General features: G+C 33.2%; 2 protein-coding genes across 2 annotated transcripts in view; both read left to right on the top strand.

The window, feature by feature from the left end:
- LOC148624197 (uncharacterized) overlaps window positions 1-2326 on the top strand; it is a 31929-nt gene extending 29603 nt beyond the window's left edge. The window contains exon 8 of the mRNA XM_088566764.1: window positions 131-2326. Coding sequence (XP_088422890.1) covers window positions 131-213 — 83 coding nt within the window. The 3' untranslated portion in view covers window positions 214-2326. The remainder of the gene's footprint in view (window positions 1-130) is intronic.
- A 343-nt stretch (window positions 2327-2669) lies between these two features.
- LOC148624196 (uncharacterized) lies at window positions 2670-24503 on the top strand. The gene is made up of 4 exons (XM_088566748.1): window positions 2670-3982; window positions 5592-6065; window positions 9597-9896; window positions 21663-24503. The coding sequence occupies exons 2-4, from the start codon at window positions 5771-5773 to the stop codon at window positions 23699-23701; spliced, it is 2634 nt and encodes an 877-aa protein (XP_088422874.1). The 5' UTR covers window positions 2670-3982; window positions 5592-5770; the 3' UTR covers window positions 23702-24503.
- The last annotated feature ends 1351 nt before the right edge of the window (window positions 24504-25854 follow it).

The raw sequence follows: 25854 nt of genomic DNA, 5'->3' as shown, positions 1-25854 counted from the left end.
GGTGTACCATCTTTCTTGGAAAAACAGCATGTATAATGTATAATGTTTTTAAGTCAGGATTTTAACTGAGTATGAGGAATAGAAGTATACAGTGTTGAAAAATCATAGGTTTTAATGCTTTTATTTTCAGATAATAGACTTGAACTGATTGTCTCCAAAAGATCTTTCAAATTTTTCAGGGTCCACATTGAATTAATACCACTATGGGAGTAACAATTGTTGTGGTAGGACTGCAGACCCTCTTTGACAGTTGTGAGTATAGAAGTTAAAAGTTTTGAAAGAGGTTTGGTGGTACATTTTGCAGATCCAGCTAAATCACAATCATCATCCTTGGTAGAGAGACCAAAAGAGGATAACACAGATTTATGATATTCCACAATCTCTTCTTTGGAGAGTGTGGTAGCAGGATAGGTCTTATCACTGCTGATATTTTCTACGTCAACCTCAGATAATGAACATTGGATGTAAAACATTTTGCAGACAAAAGCAATGTTAGGCTTAGTCTGCTGGTACGACAACATATTTGGCATGTATAGTAGACAATGTTTTTGCTACATCGGGGTCTTTGAAAACTGATGTAGCCTTGGCACTCATTGACCTACTTAAAACTTTCATTAATTTCAAAATTAAAGATCTCACAGCCTTTAACCACTCTGACAGAGAATCAATGTCTTCTTCTTCTCATTTTATCCATTTTCTTGTATAGTCCTCGACGGCATCTTATTCAGGGTTCGACGTTAACTTTTATATTCACTTGTCCAGTCGGGCAAGTGACATATGTGATTCACTTGCCCAAAATATTGAAATACTTGCCCGGAACTTTGTGTCACTATATAGTGTTTAAACCAGAAACTCTTGTTTAATAAGACATGGATGGCAAGAAACTGTTCAACTATAATGCAGATGACAGTGCAGATCATGCCATTTTCAGAATCAACAATGCCATCAAAGTCTTTCAGCCATCCATCATTAAACCCACGTTTTCGTTTTAATTCATAGTCAGCTTTTGTATTTTCTGTGGAATTTTGGGGACCCCAGTTACCCCAAAACAGTCAAGTGTCCCCTGCTTGGCCATGCTTACTCCCTCGACACTTGGGGAGAACTGATTAATTGCAAGCCAAATAAATCGAAAAGCCGTCATATTTTTTGCGGGAATAAGGGGTAAAACAAGAAGCAAAGAAATTACAAGTATTCATGTGAGGAGTTTTTATTTCACATCTTTAGTTTAACAAATGGACAACAATAACTATCTTCAATAGAATTTTATTTCTCTTTTTCTCTCATATTTTCAAAGTTTTCGATACAGATTTCTTACAGTTTTCCAAAGTAAGAAATTCCATAAATAAATCGCGATGTTCAATTGGAAAACGAAAATAGATGTACAATTGGACACATCCGATTGGTCGACATTAATATCATACGATCTATTTTTGGCAAAGGGAAAATCAGAAAACTATCCAATGATAATCTAGGTCAGCAAGGTCGGGAAGAACGGCGAACTATACAGAAGTAATTTTCGATGTTTTTGAGCTGCGATGATCAGAAATAATGTAATTTGGGCACATATTTTTTTCACTTGCCCAGTCGGGCAACTTTGATGTCGTTTTTACTTGCCCAGACCGGCGATTTACTTGCCCCGGGAAATCGGGCAACCGTTAATGTCGAACCCTGCATAAGAACTTTAAACTTATAATTCCAATTTATGGAGCGTGGTTCATGATACTTGGGACTTTTAGAAAGAATAGTACACAGAGATTCATTTTCGATGATGGTTAAATCTCCCGTACCGACGTGACCAGATGAACCTTTTTTAAATGGAGAGCTTTTGCAAGAACAGTCAGGTAGTTTAGCCTTGAAGTCCTCAATCTCGAGGTTCTGCAATAGCCTTCTATAATTGAAAATTCTGGATGCAATGGATGAAGTACAGGAATATGAAATAACTGGTATGGATTTGTCTTTGAAATATGGGGGATTTTGTTGGTAATGTGTTTGTGATGGAGGATGTTAGCCAAACTAATTGCATTTATAACATTGTTGGCAAACAGTAGTGGATGAAATGATTGTTTTTCTTCATCTTGACTTTTCACACAAAATGGTTTAAAGAGTGTGGAAACCAATATCCAAAATGATAGCAACAACTCTGTATTATGATGAGGTGGGGCTCGGAAACAGGAGTGTCAAGACTTGTTTTGTAAAGGGAGTGTAGTACAGTGAGAGGTATAGAATAAAGTTTGGTTTTAATGTGATGAAGTGCAAGAGGTTTTTGTATGAAAGGAAGGAGACCGTCTATGGAGACATCATTTAACTTAGGTGACGTATAGTAGCGATGGCCATGACACCTTTCCCGTCTTGGATTTGTGTTTGTGCTGTTTGTAAATACTTCATTATGGGTGAAACTATTGTTATACATGTACCTGCAAATTTTATATTACTATCATGAATACTGTATTTCACTTAATTAACCATTTGTGTAGCTAATATGTGTATTTGTATTTTTTAGTGATTTTACTGTTCTTCAGGTTTCAAGGTAAGTTGAACTAGCTCTATGTACCTGGTATCCTATCAACATTTTGATAAAGAAACAAAAACATATAATAATCTCATTTATTTATGAGAATGCATAAAAATAGTTTGAAAGATGTTATAATTGTCTTTGCAATTTAGCCTCTAGAACTATCGAAATCATGTAAAATGTTTACTGGTAAAGATTGTGTCGTGAGCAAGAATGAGTATATACTTGCATTTTGAGGCCATATAATGTTATAGTCAGCTTATAAACTTTCGGGGTTTTTTTTTGTGCCACAACTGGATCCTGATAAAAACTTCATTAAAAGGTTCCAGGCCTAAAAAGGAGAGTTGGTATTGATTTTGGCTCCAACCATTTAGGAATCATTTTGATTAAAAGGACCAAGACCAAATTAATGATACATGCATATAACTCAATATTAGTGTAATGATCTCTATGATTTAGTACTACAATATTGACATCACTAGAGTAAGTCTTAGATTGACTTGGGGTTATGACCTTAATCTTAGGTGTTGAAGAGGTTACCAAACTAAAGCATGAGTAAACAGGTTCCATTTCACAAAAGGAATGTAGTGATTGATTTTTTTTGGACTACATGTATTACTAATTGTCTGAAAAGATCCATGTAAGCTTATGCCACCACTTCGTGATTTCTTGGTGCAATCCCTTAATCTATAAGTTCATGAACAATTACTTGTGATCAAATTTGATTTTGAGGATTTAATGTCCAGGACCTTTGTATATTTCAAATTAAAAGTTCACCTGATGTAAACCAAAGGTCCTAATTAGATATTCAATGTAATGTATTGAATGTCCATGACCTGTGCTAATGAAGTTTGAATAACCAAGAGTAAGAAATTAAAGGTGCCAGAAGGCCATGTGAGCTATTGCCATCACTTAGCGTCAATCATTGTCGTTCACAATTTTTATATGACTGCAAAAAATTTGCAGTCCTTAGACACTTCCACGCCCACTCAATAACTTTAGTATAAGTGTATAGATCTTTATGAAATTATGCCACAAGGTGCCATGTCACAAAAGTTATCATGATTAAATAAAGATTGCATTTTACTTTTTCGGAATCATCTCATGAAGAATATTTCGAATGAAATAGCACTCATCAAGTCCATCAACTAAAGATAATGCTTCAGCTGCAAGGGTACTTTTTACTAGTCTCCTTATTTTTTTTGCAGACCATGCTATTGGACACAATTTGCCTTTCTTATTTTGAATTTAAATGATATACCCTCCTGCATTTGACAATTGATCTGACAAGTTATCATAAGAAGCATCAGAGTATAGCACTATTTTTTTATCTTTAAGATTTCTAAGACAAGGAAACATCATTTCATATGTATTGTTCTTAGCTTTCTGGATGACCTGGTTGAATTTATTCAAAAGCTTGATATTATTTGAATTGGATACAGTTGCCAGATCCAGTACATCAAACGACAGGTCTGGTCTTGACTGTTTGGCTAGCCATTGTAATTGACCAACAGTTTCCTGGAACACTTGAGTTTTATATTGACCGTCACAGTATCGTTATAAGCACCAGCGAAAACGGGCAAAGCAACACAGCCTCTGGGACTTCATTTATGGTCCACACATCATCAATGGTGGACCCGAGTGGTCTATTAGCCACCACTCTGCAGTATTGTAGAACTGCCTAATTTTGGTCTTGTAATCTGATGCTTAAGTAACATTTATCACTTTAAAAATTTGTTGAACTTCTGTAAATCTATATATCTGAAAATAGCTCAAGACAAGGCCTTCAGAATGCAGTAAAAGAATTCTGGATAAATTATACTCACAACTAATATGGTTACCATAAATACTATGTAAAAATATGCTAAAATTTGTGAAAAAGTTTATTAAGTGAGGATAAAAAATGTCAAATGTCCTGTAAAATATCTTTAATTTGTATGTCATGCCCTCAGAGACTGTCAAACTTTCTTCCTTGGGAAAATCCCTTTGTCTTATGGGCATTGCCAGATAGATTTTTAGCTATTTCACTTTGAAATCCACTTATCAAATTTAGCATCATAAAAAAATGACTTTCACTTTTACAATGAAGACAAATTGTCATTGAAAAATGTCCCTTGAACATTGAAAATGTATGAATCATTGCAAAATACTTTTAAAGGACTCCTTTTCAGCTCACCTGGCCAAATGCCAAGTTAGCTATTGCTTTCACTTGGCGTCCATTGTTGTCCATCTTCCTGTATTTTTCAATCCTGGAAATGATCCTTATTATAAGGTCTACAAAATTCTCTCAGGGATCAAAGTTATCAAACATTATATGCAAGATTAATAGCCCTTAAAAGACAAAAGAATATGTTTTTAAGCAATTTTCAGCCAATATCTTGAAAACTATAATAGAAAAAATGAAACTTTCAATTGATGAAGTGATCCTTTACCAAAGATTTTGTGGTGTCAAAATTGTTGGACAACTCCTTGGTAGAGTTATTGCCCTTGAAAGGCAAAAATTTAACCAGGTGAGCGATTCAGGCTCCTGGGAGGCTCTTGTTTATATAAGTATCAAAAATCTTCTCCATTGCTCCAGACCAATTAGAACTGAACTTGATGTGAATGTTCCTTAGGGTATTTTGCATAGAAGTGATATGTTGATAAACGTACATGGCCGCTGTTATTAAAATAGAAAGTGGTCAGAAAGAAGTTTTTCTGCAAATTTTTCATGTAAATCTGTTTAGCCATGTTGGAGTTATTGCACTTAATGTTATTACTGTAAATTTTTTTCTACTGGACAAAATTCAGTGAAAATTGACATAATTGTTCCTTAGGTATAAGTGTTAAGTTTTAGCATGACAGATTTTACAAAAATAGAATGTTGCTTATCTAGCAAGGTAAGCGATTCTGTCTCTTTAGAGCCTTTAGGTATGAAATAATTACTGTTATTGAAAAACTTTTTATTCCAAAATCATTATCTATGATTTGTAACCAAAAACAGTCGAAAACTTTTCCATAGTAAGATTATGTTACTTTGCTTTCTTAAACTGTTTTTATTGGTTTTATATGACTCTAATGGCTTTAGTTTTTGTTTCAGTATTCCCAGATCTTCAATCATACAAGCTTGTGTTTGATGATGAACATTGTGTAATCAGTAGAAATGACACAACACATGCATACACAGTTATTGAAGGAACTGGTGTTGAAGTATTTTTGACATATAAGTCACTGTTGTCAGTGAGAAAAATCCAGATTATCAAAGTGGATACTGATCTAATGCAAGATGGAAAAAAACAATTAGAGGGAGATATTGAGTTCAAAGAATGCAGTAATGATGAACCAAAAGGAAAATTGACTGAGGCTGTGAAGCAGTGTTCACTTAAAGTCCCTAAATTACATAGTAATGATACAGGAACTTATGAGGTTGCAATTATAAATAGAATTGGCGCAACAAGCACCTTGATGGAAAGATGGAATAAACTTACTGCAAGAGTCATGTTCTTTATATATCCTAAACAAGATGATGACAGAGAAAAAAATTGTTCTTTCAAAATGGAATTAATAATTTGCTGTGAGTATTAATTCTGTGTGAGTGTGGGTGTTTTTATAAAAATGAGCAAGTTATGATGAACACCAATTTGTTCAACTTGATATAGTTTTCCTTTTACTCTTTTGTTTACCCGAACTTTTTATGAGCAACTCGCCAGTTGTTTCTGGAAAAGCAGTGGATGCTTACCCAACCAGTGCACCTGGTCCATACTCTGAGTTTTTATTTGAGTTCAAGTTGCTCATGAACTTTCGTTGCTTTGCTTGTATTATTTTGGCTATTTTATTGTTGTTTGTGTCTGTTTTCCATGTCTTTGTCCCTGGATTACATTCTTTTGATTTCCACTAGAATCTTGGTTCCCTTGATTACTTTTGATACATACCTATTAAAGCAATACTACTTATATAGGTAGAGAAATACAAGTCTTAAAATCAGCATTATTTATATAAACAGAAATTGTTCTCTTTTTTACCATTTTGTGCCCCAGCGATATAAATTTGGGAACATCGCCCTGTCTATCCAACTGTCCAAATTTGTTCATAATTTGTCTAGCATTTCCTGTTCTTGTGCTTTTGAGTTACAGCCTTGAAATTTTGTTGGATATTTTTACTTCTAATGGAGATGTGTAACTAGAGATATTTGATTTCAGAAATGTCAATACTTCATAGTGGTAATAGTGGTATATAGTTTGACCAGGTATCTCCTATGGTTTTTATACAACCACAAAAATAATTGCAGTGGTATATTGGTATGGTGCTGTTGTTATTGTCCATGTCACCGTCAGCATTGTCCTAAGACACTTGTTTTTTGTGTGATAATTTGAGTATCAGAAGGTTTGTCTTTAAACACTTGACAACAAATTTCTAAACCACAATAGGAAGGCTAGTATTGATTTTGGAGGTTATTGCTCAAACCATTTTAGAAATAGGGGCTCAAAACAAGCATTTCATATAATTTATATATATAACTCAGGTAAAAGTATAGGAATGTTTGTGATATTGTTCCACAATATTCTATACCACAATGGTAAGACTGATGGATTTTATGGGTGAAGACATGAGTTTCTTTTAGAAATTAGGGGCAAAAAAGGGGGCCAGGAACATGCATTTTTCTGATGTCCAGACAATAACTATTAGTGAATGGATCTTTTTTGATACAAGATGCTATAGCACAAATGAACGTCTTGGATTGGTTTTTGGGGTTAAGACTTGAACCTTGTAGGAATAAAGGGCTAAAAAGGGGCCTAAAACAAGGTGAACAGATCACATTTAAATTTCACTACATGGTGCCATACCACAATATGAAGTCTGGGATTGATTTTTTAGGTAGAGAAAAAGGGGCTACAAAGGGGCCAGGATCCATTTTCCCCCCTGATTTCTGAACAAGGAATGAATGATACAGAACAGATTGGTTTAAAATTATACCACAAGGTGACATATCCACACATGAAGTTTGGGATAGATTTTGTCGGTTTTGATTGGAACCATTTAGGGATAAGGTCCAAAAAGTGACTGATTTGGTTCTAGTTAAGGAGCTGTCTTTGTAAGAATCATGCAAAATCTGAAAAATGTGATACACCCCAAAAAAGGCTACACATTTTTATTTTTGTAATTAAGTTGTTTTATGGGTCTATACTATGAAATGTGTAATTATTCATTCAAATCTGCCTGTTCTTAGGAGATAATCAACACTGAAAATCCAATAGATTCTATTGTATTTGAGTGTCATTTACAGAGTTATCTCCCTTAAATTTGAAATATACAGTACATTCTATACAATTTTTTTTTCTCCCAAAAGCTCAGGTTATATGAAAAATTGAATGTTTTTTCTGTTTACTAAGGCAATTCAAATAAAATATCAAAATTAAAAATATGTAGGCTTTTAACTTATAAATCACATTTTGTATGATTCTTAGCTGGAGTGCTACTTAAATCTTAATCCTGTGTCAAGTGTCTTTTCCTAATCAAAATCAGAGCTGTGTCAGGTTGAAATGGTGTGTTATTGGTTATTGCCCCAATCAATATGAGATAAAGAGTGGAAAGGCGCCAGAAAGAAGCATCTTCATAGAATTTACCAAATTGAATATAATGCCAAATTTTTTCAAAATTTCCTCATACTTAATTGTTGAACACTTTCGAAATTAAGTCAACCAACCTGTCAAATTTGATATTAAAATTTGACTACATAGCTTCCAATTTTGCATCGTTCAGCCTCTTCTTCTTATAAGTTTAGCACCGTTTGTATGGGCACTAGACTCCTTCGTATCTGCTGTCTCTTGTATTACCTGCTGTTTGGTTTGCTAAAATGGCCGAGAATAATACCAAAGTTTCCGATTCCTGGTCAGACTCAAATAAACCATGCATAGTTGTATACAAAGTTGTGTTGTTGAGAAAGGATCAACTTTAGGAGACATTTTCTTACTTCAATTAAAAAATTCAGACTGTCTTAAGATTACTAAAGGTATGTTGATAATGCATTACCGGTACATGTACATGTGATTGGGATGGAGAAACAAATATCGCAAACGTATCCAATATTTATTTTATTGTTAATGTGGTAAGTGTTGTGTACAAAATTGATATAAAATACTGGTACTATTCATGATATTTTTTGGCCTAAAACATTTTTCTGTCATCTTCATCTGTTGTACATCATTAACAATTATTTTAAAAATTGTCTCCTCTTAAACCACATAATGGATTACTACCAAGCTTGGTCTTCAGCATCCTTACGGTATGTAGTTTTAAAATTGTATCAGTTATATAGATCAAGAGTAAAACATGGCTGCCAATGCTATTTTTAGACCTCAGGGGTCAAGTCACCTATTTTACATATACATATTTCAATAACTAAAAGAGATGTTGGAAAATAATTGTGACCTGCCTTCACCTTGAAGACTTCTATGAAAGTCTCCATCTGGTCAAAGTTGTAGGAAGGTTCTGTGTTGGAGATATTGTCCCTGAAAGATGAAAAATTACGGATTTTGCAGTTTTCAGCCAATATCTTGAAAACTATAATAGATAAGAAAAAACTTTCCACTGATGAAACGATCCTTATTAGGCCAACAAAAGTCTCCAAACATTTATAGTTATTGAAAAATTTATATAGATAGCACAACATTTCAAAATGATCGTTATTATGACCCTACAAAAATCTCAATCGAGTTGAAGTTGTGGGACAACTCTTTGTTAGAGTTATTGCCCTTGAAATTTGGAAAATGATGGTTTTTGCAGTTTCTTTTGCTTCTTTAACTTCATTTTATGTCCTTTTTGGTAAATGTATACTGGGCCTCTCAAACACGGTGGAATGACAGAGCACAGGGACACCTGTCCAATTTTTTCAGAGGTTCTAAAGACACTTTGAAGGCATTTCGAACATTTTACAATGCCTTAGGTACTCAGTTGAACTCTGAGCATTCATCAGTATATGCCTTTTTCAGCATTTTTTGTCAAACAAGGTAACAAAGCATGATACCTTTACTTACTTAGTTAATTGGGCATGGTTTGCCGGGCAAGTGTTTCATGCTCTTTGAGAGTCTTTTGTTTATAATTACAGCAATACCAAAGGAAGTCACTAATAAAGATGTCTTTAGAGGTAAAGATATTAAATTGGATGCTGTGTCGGTAGCTGGAAACATTTCGGTGAAATCAGTTCATTGGTTCAGAGTTGATGATGATGATCAACTTACCATTGTACAGACTGCTGAAAAGAAGAAATACATTGTTGACGAGAGTAATTCAAATCTAACTATAAACCAGGTCTGCATGAGTGATGATGGAAGATACTTTAACTTCCTTTCATTGAATGATGGACAGAATTCAAGTTGCTGTTGGAAACTTAAAGTAATACCACAAGGTAAATGAAATATTGCAGTAGAATAATGGCATGGCAATGGTTGGTGCTGCAAAGGCAGCATTGTAGTTAGTAGACATTTAAAGTCTGCACTATAACTTGACTATAGAGAAGTGGATCTCAATGAAATTGTACCAGAAGATTCCTTTTGATGAAAGGAAGGATGGGCTGATTTTGATGGTTATGACATTTAAATATGAAAAAATGACCTGATTGTTGTCAAAAAGGAACTTCAGACATTTTTTTGGTGGGGTTGTTGTCTTGTAGAATATTTACCATATTCATTCTCAGTTATTGCCTTTGGGAAGTGGGGGGACATGGAAATGCTGGGCATTCGTCTGTTTGCGTTTTCTGCACTTTTTTTGATAATGCTTTTACCAAATAAGTTTGTTTTGGTATGTGGCCTTATTATGAAGAGTTACAGATTAAGTTCGACTTTGGTTACGGTTGAATGATTTTATGGAAGTTATGGCCCTTGGACTTGGAAAATTTCAGTGAATTTACTTTTCTGCACTTTTTTTGTAATGCTTTTACCAATGCATTGATTTTATATTTTGTATGCTGTCTTACTATGAGAAGTTACAGATTAAGTTCGACTTTGGTTATGGTTGAATGATTTTCATGGAAATTACAGCCTTTGGATAGAAAATTTTAATGAATTTATAATTTTCCACACTTTTGTGTCATGATTTTACCAATTGATTTTATATTTTGTATGTAGCCTTTATATGAAAAGTTACAGATTAAGTTTGACTTACGTTGAATGATTTTACAGAAGTTAAGGCCCTTGGACTTGGACTTGAATTTACAGTTTTCTGCGCTTTTTTTGTAATGCTTTTACTAATTTATTTTATATTTTGTATGTAGTCTTACTATGAGAAGTTACAGATTGATTTCGACTATAGTTATGGTTGAATGATTTTTACAGAAGTTACGCCCCTTGGATTTTGTGAATTTAAAGTTTTCCACACTTTTTTTTACGTGGGGGACATTGGTGCACTGTTCTTTTATTTTTGCTATTTTTAATGCTATTTTTTTTTCAAAAACTTCTTATCTTACACTTTTTGCCCAATTGCAACCAATCGTGGTTTGAATGTTCCTTGATGTACTTTGAATAGAATAGTTTTTTTATACAGTATTCAGCCAATATTTTGACAACTATGACAGATAGAATGAAATTTTCTTGAGTCAAAATTGTCGGACAACTCCTTGTTACAGTTATCATCCTTAAAAGGCAGAATTAAACCAGGTGAGCATTTCAGGCTCCTGGGAGCCTCTTGTTTTTTTTTTTAATTAAATTAAAAATTTTGTGTTATATAGTGTCCAAACCATTTGTTGTGTCTATAATAAATTGTAAGTCCCTATTCTTAAGTGTGGCAAATACTGGGTTCGATCACTGTGGTTGTAGCATGCTGCACTCGGTGAAGCTTTTTATTGTCATCTGATTCTTCATGAAATTCAATGCATGCATTTTTTAATCAGATTTCCGATATCTCTTATTGCTTTTTAGGTATAAGAGCTCAAAGGTGCCACATCCCCAAGAAATCAGCTTTGTATTTTTGGTATTATCTCGATAATTGTTAATTATAAGATCATATGCTTATTTTTCTTTTCCTTTTTAGCTCACCTTGCGAAAGGCCATGTGAGCTATTGCCATCACTGTTTTTTATGTTATATTTCCCAAAAATCTTCTCCTCTGACACTACTTGACCAATTGAAACAAAACTTGGTATGAATGTTTCATGGTGTATCTTGCATAGAATTGATGTGGGGATTTTTTTATCTGTCGAAAAACATGGTGCCATTATTAAAAATAGAACATTGGGGTCAGACAGTAGTTTTGCATATATCTCCAAAACTGTTAGGTAAAGCTAAATTCTGACGTGGGATAAAAGTGTTCAGCATTATGAGATCTATCTGCAGTCAAATTTTCATTTTAATCCATTAAGCCATGTTGGAGTTATTGCCCTTTTCAACGGTTTTTGCTACTTTTAATGTTATTTTCAAAAATTTCTTAACTGACACCATTTGACCAATTGAAACAAAACATGGTATGAATGTTCCTTGGGGTATCTTGCATAGAACTGATGTGGGGGTTTTTTATCCATCGAAAAACATTGCCTCTGTTACTAAAAAAAAAACATGGGGTGAGACAATAGTTTTTCGCATATATCTCCATAACCATTAGGTTAAGTTAAATTCTGACTTGGGTTAAAGTATCCAGCATGATGAGATCTATCTGCAGTTCATTTTAATCCATTAGCCATGTTGGAGTAATTGTCCTTTTTCAAAGTAACATTTACTTTTTTTGCTATCTTAAATGTTATTTCTTTAAAAAATCTTCTCCTCTGACAATACTTTACCAATTGAAACCAAACTTAGTATGAATATACCTAGGGGTATCCTGCTTAGAACTGATATGGAGATTTTTGATTCGTAGGAAAACATGGCTGCAGTTCCTAAACAGAACATAGGGGTCAGACAGTAGTTTTTAGCATATATCTCCATAACCGTTAGGTTTAGCCAAATTCTTTCAATAGCTGAAATGATCCTTATTTTTAGGACTATAAAAGTCTTCAGACATAAAAGTTGTCAGGTGACTCCTTATAAGAATTATTGTCCTTAAAATAGGAAAAATGGCAGGTTTTTTTTACAGTCTTCAGCCAATATCTTGAAAACTATGATAGATAGAAAGAAACTTTCAATTGCTGAAATGATCCTTATAAGTCCTACCAAAGTCTTCTTGAGTCAAAATCGTTGAACAACTTCTTGTTGAACTTGTTGCCCTTGTAAAATGGAATTCAACCAGGTGAGTGATTCAGACTCTCTTTCTTTTTTTTAGTTCTCCTGGCTATTGGCAGCTCTTGGGGTTGATCATCTGTCATTGTTAACAATTTTTCAAATCTCTTCTCCTCTGAAACTACTTGACCAATTAGAACCGAACTTGGTATGAAAGTTCCTTGGGGTATCATGCTTAGAACTAGAGATTTTTTATCTGTTGAAAAGCATGGCATCTGTTACTAAAAATAGAACATTGAGGTCAGACGTAGGTTTTTCACATATATCTCAAACACTATTAGGTTTAGAGAAATTATTATGGGTAAAAAGTGTTCAGCAAAATGAGATCTATCTGTGGATAAATTTTTGTTTAATCTGATAAGCAATGATAGAGTTATTGCCCTTTTTGGATATTTTTTGCTCTCTTTGGTCTTTTTTCTCTAACATTACTTTACAAATTAGAACCAAATTTGGTGTGAATGTTCTATTGGGTTTTCTGCATAGAAATGATGTGGGGATTTTTGACCTGTTCAAAAATATTGCCGTTGTTACTAAAAATAATACAAAGGGGGCATACATTTCCAAAACTGTTAGGTTTAGCCAAATGCCTACATGGGTAAAAGTCTACAGCATGATGTGTTTTAATCGGTAAAGGTCTCGCTAACCACATCCAGATCAAATGGCCACCTCCCTATGTAGTACCAAAAACAAACTGAACCTAGACCTATGCATTGTAGGTGCATTATTTGTGTGTATTCTGATTAAAAGTAGTCAAAATAAAGTGAGAATGTGTACTTTAAAATCATATATGTAATTTACTACAAAAAAGTATGAATATTGTTTACATGTGTGAGTAATTTGCCTCCATGCTGTCAGTTAGCATAAAAGGTAAAAATGTTGATTTTCAGTATTTTTTATTCAAGTAAATTTTGTGAAGAGTTTCTACGGACATCATACCATTAGAGTAATGATTTTGAAAGCCTTATTTTCCCAGCTTTGCAATGGTATGCAACTTTAAGGTGTCATTTGTACTGGGAATTCACAGTGAAACATTGAAAATTACTTGTTTAACATGTAAAGTAATGGAAACGTTAGAAGTGGTTAGTGAGACCAAAGCCATGTTGGAGTAATTGTCCTTTTTGACATTTTTGCCCTATTTTTAATGTTATGTCTTTAAAAAAATCCTTCTCTGGAACTACCTGACCAGTTAGAACTAGGCTTAGTATGTAAATACAACAAGGGCTTCAAGAACTATGATTAACTAATTTACCGTATCATTTACTTTTGAGATAATGAGGTATAAAGTGCTTGATTAATGCACCCTGGACAGATTAATATTGTATCCACACTTACCCCAAATGAACATAATTCAATTGGCTACTATTACATGTATATTATGCTGCCATCAGCAAAGCTTTTTATAAGTGTGTCAAATTGTATTACTTTATAATGATTTATTCTTCAACAAAATAATTCAGAGTTGTTTTTATTCTGATCTCTGACAATTTTGCTTTCTATCTTGGGATGGGTCAGAGTTTTGCATTCAGTCACCTGTCATTTACAATGTCACCTAAAGTCTAAGTTGCTTTAATTATTCCTAACAATACAAAGTTACAGTGAGACAAAGTACAAGTAGTAGTTTAAATAACTGAGATGTTCAAAACACTTATGCTCACAATGGAATTTTTAACTGGTCTCCCTTAACAAGTAATGATACAAGTTTAAATAGAGATTCTATGTTGCTAAGCCAATGAACTGTATTGTGGTCACTTTGTAATTCTAATATGACGTCCTTAAAAGGCTTTGAGACCACAACTGTGTTTAATTTTTTATAACTATATGAGCAGCACATGACTTGTTGGGCGTGGCTTGTGTGTGTGTAAATGCACGGTAGCACTTGCCATGTGCACCATCATATATGGAAACAAACAATAACAATCGTCCATGAACGAAACGTTGTACTTGTCCATGTGTGAACACTTTGACCTTATAATGCAAATTAGTATTGCCATATCAAACATTGTTCTACTTAATTTGCCCTTTTTTCATTATAAGTACTACAAAGTACTAAGTTTCACTAGCGACCATTTCAATTGACGTAGACAAAATTAAAGTGTTCAGACAAATATTGACTAATATGGCAGGTCTAAGGTTACTATAATAGGTCACGAAAATGTTATAAAAAAGTACCATAATTGTCCTATAAGAATGGAAATAAATCACAGAAAATCCAGTTTATCATTGTTTTACCATGGGCTGACAATTTATGCTGCACAATTTTACACTTTTTTAAAATAATGTGGCAGAAATGGTCAGCCCGTGGTAAAACAATGATAAATTGGAGTTTCTGTGATTTATTTCTTAATTAGAAAAAAGAACATAATGTTATAGGACACATCAACCATTTAAATTAGAGCAAATATACAATGTTTTACATATAAGACAATTTACTTAGCAAGCTTAATGTTGATATAGGTACTTAAAATTAATTGACCTAAGATATTAATTAACTTTGAATTCAAACAACCAAAATCTGTGCCTCAAAATTGTGTCCATATTTGCCCAAAGTGAATAGAGTTCAATTGTCCCTGGTTGTATCATTATTTAGTTTGAGGACTTAATTCATTCAAATTTGGACCCATTTCCTTGGTTTTTATTTTTTTTCATTATTTTTTGTTTACTGAACTCAAAAAAGCTTCCACCAAATGTCATGCCATTATTAATTGTCTATTTCTTTTGATTCAGGGTTTGATTATTTTATCGTACCCTACATATAGAGAAACGAAATTCTTAAATTAATAGAAACCCTTTGTCCATATATCTGTTCATGTCATCTTTTAAAGTCTTATTGAAAGTATTCAAGTTATTTGACTGCTTCCATCCTGGTCAAAATATTATATTGTGTCATGTATTTAATCACTATCAAAATTCAAAAGATGTATCAAGCTTGAACTTTGTGTCCATATTTGCCCCATCTGATCAGGGTTCTTCATCTATGGGGGTATATAGCTGCACTAGGCGAAGCATTTATTTATTATTAATTGAAGTCGATTGCCAGGTATCAAAGAAGCAAATACCATAATGATTGACATACCTATATCCCTTTTTGGTTTGAAAATGCTAACGTATCATATAAGAACTTATTTGAGGTGCATTTACTCTGACATTTAAAACAACAAAGAAATCTGAGTATTGATTTCATATTATTTTTGGCTCACCTGGCCATGGGCCATGTGAACTGTTGCCATCACTTGGCATCTGTCATCGACGAAGTCTGTCGTCGTCGTTAACAAAACATGATCGCTGTTACTAAAAATGAAAAGTAATGTTTATAACAGTTTCATCCAATATCTTGAAAACTATAGTAGATAGAAATCATTTTCGATTACTGAAATGATCCTTACGATAAGTCCTACCAAAAGTCTTTGAGTCAAAATTGTTAAACAACTCATTATTAGAGTTATTGCCCTTGAAAGGCATAACACTAACTTGGTGAGCAATTCAGGCTATTATGAGCCTTTTGTTGTCCCCTTTCAGCAAATGCCGAAGGGGACTTAGGTTTGCATTCTGTCCATCCATCTGTCTGTCAGTCTGTCAGTCACACTTGGTTTTTCAGCCTTTTTTTGTAATGCCTCATCCAATTGATTTCATATTTAGTATATAGTCTTATCATGACAAGTTACAAGTTAAGTTCGAATGACATTACGGTTGAACAATTTTTACAGAAGTTATGGCCCTTGGACATAGAAAATTTCATGAAATTTTGTTTTTCGGACTTTTTTTGTAATGCTTCATCCAATTGATTTCATATTTGGGATATAGTCTTATCATGACAAGTTACAAATTAAATTTAAATATTATTGTGGCAAAATGGTTTATATGGAACTTATGGCCCTTTGACATAGAAAATTACATAAAATTTTATGTTTTATCATTTTGATGCAAATTGCTGCTGTCATTCTAGAGTTATTTGCCCTTGAATTCATAATAACGAAGTTTTTTTTCAACTTTCCACGTGATAGAAAGACAATGTCTTAATGCAGCTTTCCGTAATGCAAAAATGTTATTATCTACCGTAAAATGAAGCTCAGGTTTGATTTTGATGGAATTTGCTTTTGCTGTTCAAGAGTTATTTTCTCTTGATTGTTAAAAAATAACACCATCCATTGTTAGTTCACATATATAAAAAAAATCAAAAGGCAATGAGTTCAAAGGCCGAAAGAGGACACTGTATTGCATCAGCAATACTGTCAGAATGCTTGTTAAACATGGAAATTCATAGTTCTTATTGTTTTTTGGTATTTGTGTACCTAATGAATACATTCAGATGATAACCGGTTCATGAGAACTGATTTGTTCATTGTGTCATATTTCCCCTCCTCTTTCATCTACCCTGGACTTGACTTTTAATAAGCAACTCTATGGGTGTTTCTACATATGCATAGGACGCTTAACCTATTGGTGCACATGTTCCATGCTCGAAGGTTTTAGTGGAGTCCCAGTTGCTCATTTGCTTTTGTTTTTTTGTATGTATTATTTTAGTTATTTTATGTTCTTTGTTGTGCGTGTCTTTTGTCCCTGCCTGTCTGGTGTTTGTCCCTGGGTTCCATTTTAAGATTTCTGCTGAACTCTTGGTTCTTTTGATTATTCTTTCAAAGAATTTCTCCTCCGAAACTACTGGAAAGATGAAATGAAAGTTGAAACAATTGTTCCTTAGGCACGAGCCTTATGAATGTTTATTTGTATCCAAGAAAAAAAACAAGGAAGCTTTTACACAAATTAGAATGTGGCTTATTGAGCCAGGTGAGCGATTGAGTTTCTTGAGAGCTTCTAGTTTATTATCAGGTATATTTTCATAAGTGGATCCAGGTAAAGTGAATCTGATGCATTATTGTTTCACATTTTTATCTTGAGAAAAATTCTTTGCCATAGTTTGCCCTCTTTCCTTTTGTATGAGGGTCCTTCTCTAATTTGATCTCCAGGATCAAAGTTTGGAGGTGTACATATACCACTTTTCTGTTCATGTATTTAGTAGCTTATTGACCTTGCCTAAACGATTTAGAGTTATGGGACATTTATCTTTAAAAGTAGGAATTTCACAGTTTTCGAAATAAAATTCTGTAGTGGTTGCACACATATTCATGAAATTTTTGAAAATAGTTTATTACTATTGATGTTACACCACTTGAAACGTGTTAACTTTCCCATTTTATCACCCCATGCAGGTCTGGGTGTAAAAAGAATAGGCCTTCTAAGTTTGTCATAAAAGGTGACTACATAGTGCTCAGAACCTTAGCTAGGGGCTAGGCCACTCTGCCCACAGAACACCTGGGTTGTGTGCCCCTGGTGGTGGAATGGGGTACCTCTGGTGTGGTGCTGGGGTTGTCAGGCTATAATATATAATATTGAAAAACCTGACCACATACCATAGTGGTGGACCGTGTTGGGGAAGACACTACAATCCTTGCATGGTAAAGAACCCTGCTGTGGTATTCGATAGGAGTAGGAACCTTTGCACTCCACCCAGGAGGTTACATTGCCCGACCCTATCCATCCCTTCCTTTTTCTAGTGGCAATCCTTATTACCCTTGTTTCCCATCCCATTTTTCATTTCATCATCATCATTTCATGTTCATTTCATCATCTATTTTATGTTCATCGCCTCAATATAGCTCAAATGTTGCTGCTTGGGCTTTAAACCCCAACAATCAATCAATCAGCCTATTTTATCATGTTCATTGTGCTTCGTGAGTGTGTATTGTGCAGCGTTCTTCGTGCAATGGTTCAGTCATCTAATTGGATCATAAAAATAGTCAATATGGCTAAATTAATTTTATGGAATACTGTTGTTATTTCATTTTCATTGCCAAATTCAGCATTTCTTTAACTTTGAAAAGAAAATCAGGAATCAATACATACTAGAAATAATTGGTTTCAAACATTCCTGTGTTGAACAATTAATGAATTCCTGCAATATTTTGAATGGCCTTCGTAAATGGTGAGGGACAAGTTTCATAAACTATACGATGTATGTTTGTTGGATGAAAATTGATATTTCTATATCTATTCAAAATTGTTTCTGTCTGATTAGATTTAATGTTTCCAAACTAATAAAAGGAAATTGTACACGTAATTGTCTATAAAAATTATGTTTTTACAATCCTTTAAAGCAAAATTATATGTACAACTATGTTTCTAAGAAATTTTGATAGTTCCAAACCCTAATATCATTCAAAACTTGTTCCCTTAGATGTTTTCTACTAATAAATATTCTTAAACAAGTCAGAAAGTATTCCATCAATCCTTAATTCTATATTATTTGAAAAAAGAGTTTATTTTAGAGTTTATTTAACCATTACCCGATGAAATTTTAATATTTTATTATCCTTGACCAAGCAAAATGTGTTCCAAATGATCTGCATAGAACAAATAAAGATATTTTTCACATGAAGATTCTTTTCATGTGCAGAGCAATACTATGGTATTACATCAGTCAAAACAACTGAGTATATTCTATCTCAACTTTATGACATTTCAATATTTTTATACTCCAAGACCAATGAAAATGTCGCAACGTACCACATTTAATAACAAGAGGCTCCCAGGAGCCTGGATCGCTCAACTGCTTAATATTTTTGCCTTTCAAAGGCAATAACTCTAACAAGGAGTTGTCTGACAATTTTGTCTCAAAGAAGACTTTGGTAGGACTTATCATAAGGATCATTACATCCATTGAAAGTTTCTTTTTATCTATTATAGTTTTCAATATATTAACTAAAAACTGTTAAAAACATCATTTTTGCCTTTCAAGGGCAATAACTCTAACAAAGATTTGTCCGACAACTATGATCTCCACACACTTTTGTAGGACAATTCTTAGATTTTTTTTAGCGGTTGAAAGTTTCTTTCTATCTGTCAAAGTTTTCACGATATTGACTGAAAACTATAAAAACAAACACAATTTTTAACCTTTCAAGAGCAATAACTGTAATAAGGAGTCATCTGACAACTTTGAACCAATGCAGACTTTTGTAGGTCTTATAATGAGGATCATTTTAATTTGGCTAAACCTAACGGTTTTGGAGATGTATGTGAAAAACTTCTGTCTGAACCCTGTTTCATTTATAGTAACAGTGGCCATGTTTTTTGGTTGATCAAAACTACCCACGTCACCTCTATGCAGAATACCCTAAGGAACAGTCATACCAATGTTGGTTCTGGTTGGTTCTTTAGTTTTAAAGGGGAAGAGTTTTTTTAAAAAAATTGTTAACAATGATGACGGACGCTATGTCATGGGAATAGCTCACATGGCCTAAGACCAAGTGAGCTGAACATGGATATTTTTCAAATCAAAATTACCATATTTTCTATTTTAGACAAATGAGACAGTATTGCATATTATAGTTAGTTAGATTACTTCAAAATATAGTATATATTACCAATACTTTATGAAATTTTGATATTTTTGTTTTCCTAGACCAGTGAAAATCTATTCCCCATGGTCAAATACAACAAATTAGGACATTTTTTGTAAATAAAAATTACATTCTTTTGATATTTAGAGCAATTAAATGGTATCACATAAGTGAAAAAAGTATATTTTACCCCAACTCTATGAAATATCAATATATATTTATACTCCCGGACCAATAAAAATGGACATATTTAATATCAAAACTGCAATATTTTCTTCTTTTTTTTTCACAAATCAGATGAAATCTCACTGGTAGAAATAGCTGAACAACATCAAAATACAGTATAATTAACTTAATACTGTATAAAATTTTGATATTTTTATTCTCTTGTAGAAGGGAAAATGTGTTGTCCATGCTCAAAGTACAACAAATATGGACATTTGCTCACAAATATTACATTCTTTTCACATTCAGTGCATTCAGATAGTATTGCACAAGTAAAAAATACTTTTTAGTAAGTTGAAAGTTAAGTGTATTTTACCTCAAAAAATTACTTTCTTTTCATATTCACAGCAATTAGATGGTATTGCAAAAGTTAAAAATACTTATCATCCTAGAATTTGAGTAAATTTTACCCCAACTTAATGAAATTTCATTAAATTACACTGTTACACTTCCAGGACAATAAAAATGTTTTCCCAATGCACACTGTACTGATATGACGATTTTTATGACACATCAATACTGAACCCAGCTGCACAAATCAAGGATATTGATATTTATTGACAAATTGTACATGTAGTACACATACAAGTATATAATTATGACAATATAAATTATTATGGTGAAATTTATATGAAAATTTAAAAATTCTGTAAAATGTATATATGTTTATGAAAACAAACATTAATGTAAAACTACATGTACAATGTTAACAACCAACATTTTACAATGTACAGACATACAGTGTACGTCTTAATGGAACCTATTGTTAAGTTTCCAAAGTTAAATTCCAAAATATACCAATAACAGAGATAAATACTTCTGGCGAACATGATCATTCGTGTATTGTACTTCGTGTCTTTTGTGTATCATGTGCTTCGTGTGCATGGGATTGGGATCGTTCCATGTTTCAAGAGGTGTAGCTTCCTCTTCAATTGTTATGAATTTCTTATTTTTTTTTTTTTTTAGAGTTTTTGGAATTTATTCATAAAAAGGCTTATTTCACAAAGTTACACGAACTTCAAAACACTTCAAAAAATTCAGGAACTTATTAGTTTTTTGTTGATATAGCCTTGTTTTTTATCTTAATATATTTTGTGTCTTATATTTCTACACAATCAAATTTAGAATTGTTTCAAGCTAGAATTTTGTGTCCATACATCCTAACTGTTCATGGTTGGACCTCTGTGGTCATATCAGGCTGCTTTCTGCAACAATTTTATTTTAGATGCTTTTAGCAATTCTATAAAACATTTTAAAGTCAGCTTGACTAAATATTTATGTGAGCTATTGCAATCTTTTGACCCGGTTTTATTTCTTTTACCTCTACAATTAGTGTCATTTTATTTTTCAGAGAGTGCTTATAAAGAAATGCAAGATCACAAATCAAGCAATGACTGTGTCAGAATCTCAGTTGTAAGCAGTGCAATATACTGTTTAGAGAAAAATGGTGTTGTTGTTCTGAAAGGTAGAGAGGGAACAGGAAAAACTAAAATGACATTAGAACTGGCATCGAAATTTGAGGAGAACGGATACCTACCTGTTCAGGTGGTGTCAGAAGATGATGTTACAGATGAATTTGATCAGTCAAAAGTTCTTTATATTGTTGATCATTTTAATGACATGCAAAAATGGAAGGCCATGCTTGAACACTTTTTGTCAAAAAGAAAGTCAAGTAGCTCATGTAAAGCTATATTCACAACAAAGAATTTTGATTTTCCTGAATTGAGAGAATGTAAATATTATAAAGAAATTGCAATAGATTTTGACAATGGGCTAACAGAAGAAGACAAAAAAAATATTCTTACATTTTATATGAAGAATAATAATGTTGCAGTTGTTCCATCAAAAGAGATCAATTTCAAGATTAAGGAAATAGTAATGGACAAAAATCAACAAATAAAACTTGACCATGACTCAATCAAGAGTATCATTCAGACAGAGCCTCTTCAAGGATTCCCTCTAATGGCAAAACGGTTCTGTCAAGATAGGTTAAAGTTACATTTTGGAGAAAGGTTCTTCAAAACTCCACCTGAGGCTTTGGTACAAATATTGAAGAAGATGAAGGATGATTGCAGAGATTCAGGCAGTCATCATGCTGCTCTAAGATATCTTGTTCTAGTGTATATAACATTGATGGATGACCAAAAACTTGACACTAATAATATAGATTATATAAAAATTTCACAGTCAAAACAAGCATTGTATGGGACTAAAAATGAAAATATATTAATGCCTAGTATTGCTGATCACAAGATTATTGAAGAGATAAAGGTAGCTGCCAACAGTCTTGTTGGTGAGTATTTAACCTGCTCTGATTGTGTGTATGAATTTATTCATCCATATTACTGTAAAGCTGTAGTCTTGTCATCCAGTGATAATGTATGTCTTTTCATTCCGTATTGCAGAATTGAAATAATACTAGAATATATTAGAAGACGCAATTATTGCAGTGAAGAAGGAACATTTATATCAATGCCTGAGATATACTTAGATTTACTTATTGAGAGATTGGCTAACACATTCATTCAATACAGCACAGAACAGAGTAGTTTAAAAATGGCCTCTGACATTGGGGAATATATATATAAATATTGGATAGAACAAGAAGATAAAAATTTTTGTTATAAACTGCTACTTCATTTAGAAAAGCTCATATATAAAGGAGAGAACATTGAAGAAAGAATTCAACCATGGCAGGTCTTCATTTTGATGAAACATTTGACGTGTAATTGGAGAAACCTTTGGATTTGTTCTGAAGATGTGATACAAGATATAGTTGTTATCTTTGGGCTTATATATCTGTTCCAAGTGAAACCAGAAATAAACCCAAATCCAGAAAAAAAAGGAAATAAGGATTATGAAATAAAGGTTCAAGCGTTCAATACCCTTTTTGCCAGATTTGAAATCAGGTCTAAATCTGACAAGGAAGACGACAAATTTTATCAGAAACTTGGTGCACCTTTGGATTTGTATGGGAACACTTTCTTCCATTACCTTGCCCTGTTCAATGAAAACGTAGCCTGTTTAGTACTAAGGACATGTTTGAAATCTTCTAAAAGAGGATGGACTGGGGCAAATAAACTAAACTTTCGTCCAATAGACATGTCGGTTGCTTTTGGAAAACCCAAACTTTTCGGGATGTTTTTTCAACAGTACAAAGGTTTTACATTGAGAAAACAACTGAAAAAAGAAGACTGGATGAAGAAAAGGAGGAAATATCTGACGGAAATCTTGTCAGATGTTATGGAGCCATTACATGGCAAAGGACCTGAATCAACATATAAACGTTTTGAAGTTCACGAAAATTTTGACTCTGAAATAATTAGATCTATCATTACAGGCAATGAAGATGACTTAAAATCAATAACTAAATTATTGAAACAGAAATGAATGAAGTTTTGAAGTGCAATGCTGTATTCTTAGAAATGTCTTTTATATTAATCATGAGAAATGTATAGGCAGCTTCATAATCGTGCAATATTATAATACTATAATCATACAGATTTACATTTACTTGAATGGTTAACTTTTAAACTCACTTAGATCAAAGGTCAGTTTGAGTTAATATCATCATATAGCTTCAGTTGGCATTTTGCATTAAACTTACTTGAAATCATAAATCTAATACAGCTCATTATTTGGGATTATAATTACAATATTTTAATTTGTATCCCTCTCTGAGAATAGAATTGCTACAAATGCTTTAAACATAATCTAAGAATGAATCCCATATTTTGGTCGTGCTTAAAGTCTTTCCAAACTAAAAGAGAAAGATAAACATAAAACTTAATCAAGATTTAGCATGAAATACAAAAAAATACCAATCATATATGTTGCAAATTTTGATATGCTGTATACATGTTTCAAAGAGTAATCTCTCATAGCAGCGTTAGAATCAAATTCTGTGGTTTCACGTTTACCTGCGTCACCAACGTCGCATTCATGAATATTACAATATCCTAAGCGACACCACACTCAAAGTAACCGAATGCCAGTTTAGTTTTGGGATAAAATTTTGGTCCGCATAGTTCACACTGTTCACACCGACGAAATGGGTCTATCATCTATTCCAAAACTAATGAATTTAGGTCCATCAAACAATTCATATTCATGACATATAAAATTGTATCCATTGTCTTAATATTGTTTCTATAAATTGTGTTTAAATATTAATTAAAATTTGCCAAATTTAGGTATTAGAGTGAAGTTGATCCTTAAAGTTTTGGACGGACGTATTAATAGAACTCTTAGTCTGCTTAGTGGAAATATCCGCATTTTTTACTGCAAAGAGTGCGTTTTTACGGATTGACAGCATATCATTTATAATATTGTAACTGAAAGGTATAAACGGCATTTTATAGATACGCCTTATCACCAGCTAACAAATAAAATCAAAACAAACCAACTTTAATTACATACAAAGAAAAACAGTGGTACAAAAATATAGTACCATGTTGGACAATATTGCATCAATACTCCTGTTTACATCACGAAATCATAAACACAAAGATTTAAAGAAATTACCCACTGAACTTTTCTCTGCCATTTTGTTTAATCTAGTATACATATTAAAGCTACCCTTGGAATACCAACCAAAATGGTCCATAATATATTCAGTGTTGCCAAAACCAGAAACGGCTAAGAAACCGCACAACCTCCTAAAACTATGGGAGGTCTCTCCCTCGTCTATTCAAAACTCCATCCAAAATGCAAAATAAATATCCCGACTTTAAATCAATACCCATCTCTGCAGCACCTGCCACGAAATTCCTAATTGCAAACAGAATGAACTAATCTCAAAACAGATTTTTTTTCACCAATTGTTCGGAGTTGCTAACCGTATGGGTAACCTCACAACCAGAATCATCATGTAAGCGCCGAATCTTTAAAGTTGAAAATTTATCCAAAATCAGAGGCCCTATCCCTGCAAAAAACTAAAGTTTAAAAACACTTTACCTGTTCGCAAGATGAATTTCTGTGGAATAGAATTGGCTTTTACATAAAACATAGGTGTCGCCTGTTTAACAACACGATGCTATATGGCCTGCTCGTGTGAAATAGCATCTGGGGTTGCGCTGGGCTTTGCCAATGTCGCAATTTGCGATTTTTTATTTTATCTGGTGACAAAAAAGCCAGTTGGCGATTTTCTTGGCGCCTAGGTTTTGTATATTAAAATTGATAGGAAGTTTATCAGCAACGGATATTCTTTCAAGTTTTGTGTTGATACCTGGTCAGAGTTGATTGACTATGACCGATTTACGACTGAAGGCAATTAAAGGTAATTAGACCAGGCGACCGTGACTGACAGTATCCTCATGGGAGGTGTCAATCAAATGTAAATATATTATTGAGCCAATCAAAATTCATATCATCTGGTCGAAGGTAAAAACAATTAATGGCTAGAAACCACTAATTCCACTTCCCATAGGCTTCTATGCAAATTTGACAATATTCAATGGCTTCTCTGGACTTTACCTTAACTTTAACCTGCAGAGGACTATATATCAGCATGATTCTACATATGTCAGCTCATAATCCTCAGA

Source organism: Perna viridis, chromosome 2 (assembly GCF_037379345.1).
Source record: "Perna viridis isolate PV_CMFRI_1.1 ecotype Kerala chromosome 2, ASM3737934v1, whole genome shotgun sequence".
Classification (NCBI taxonomy): Eukaryota; Metazoa; Mollusca; class Bivalvia; order Mytilida; family Mytilidae; genus Perna; species Perna viridis.
The sequence above is the reverse complement of the archived record's forward strand: the minus strand, read 5'-3'. Positions and strand labels throughout refer to the sequence as shown.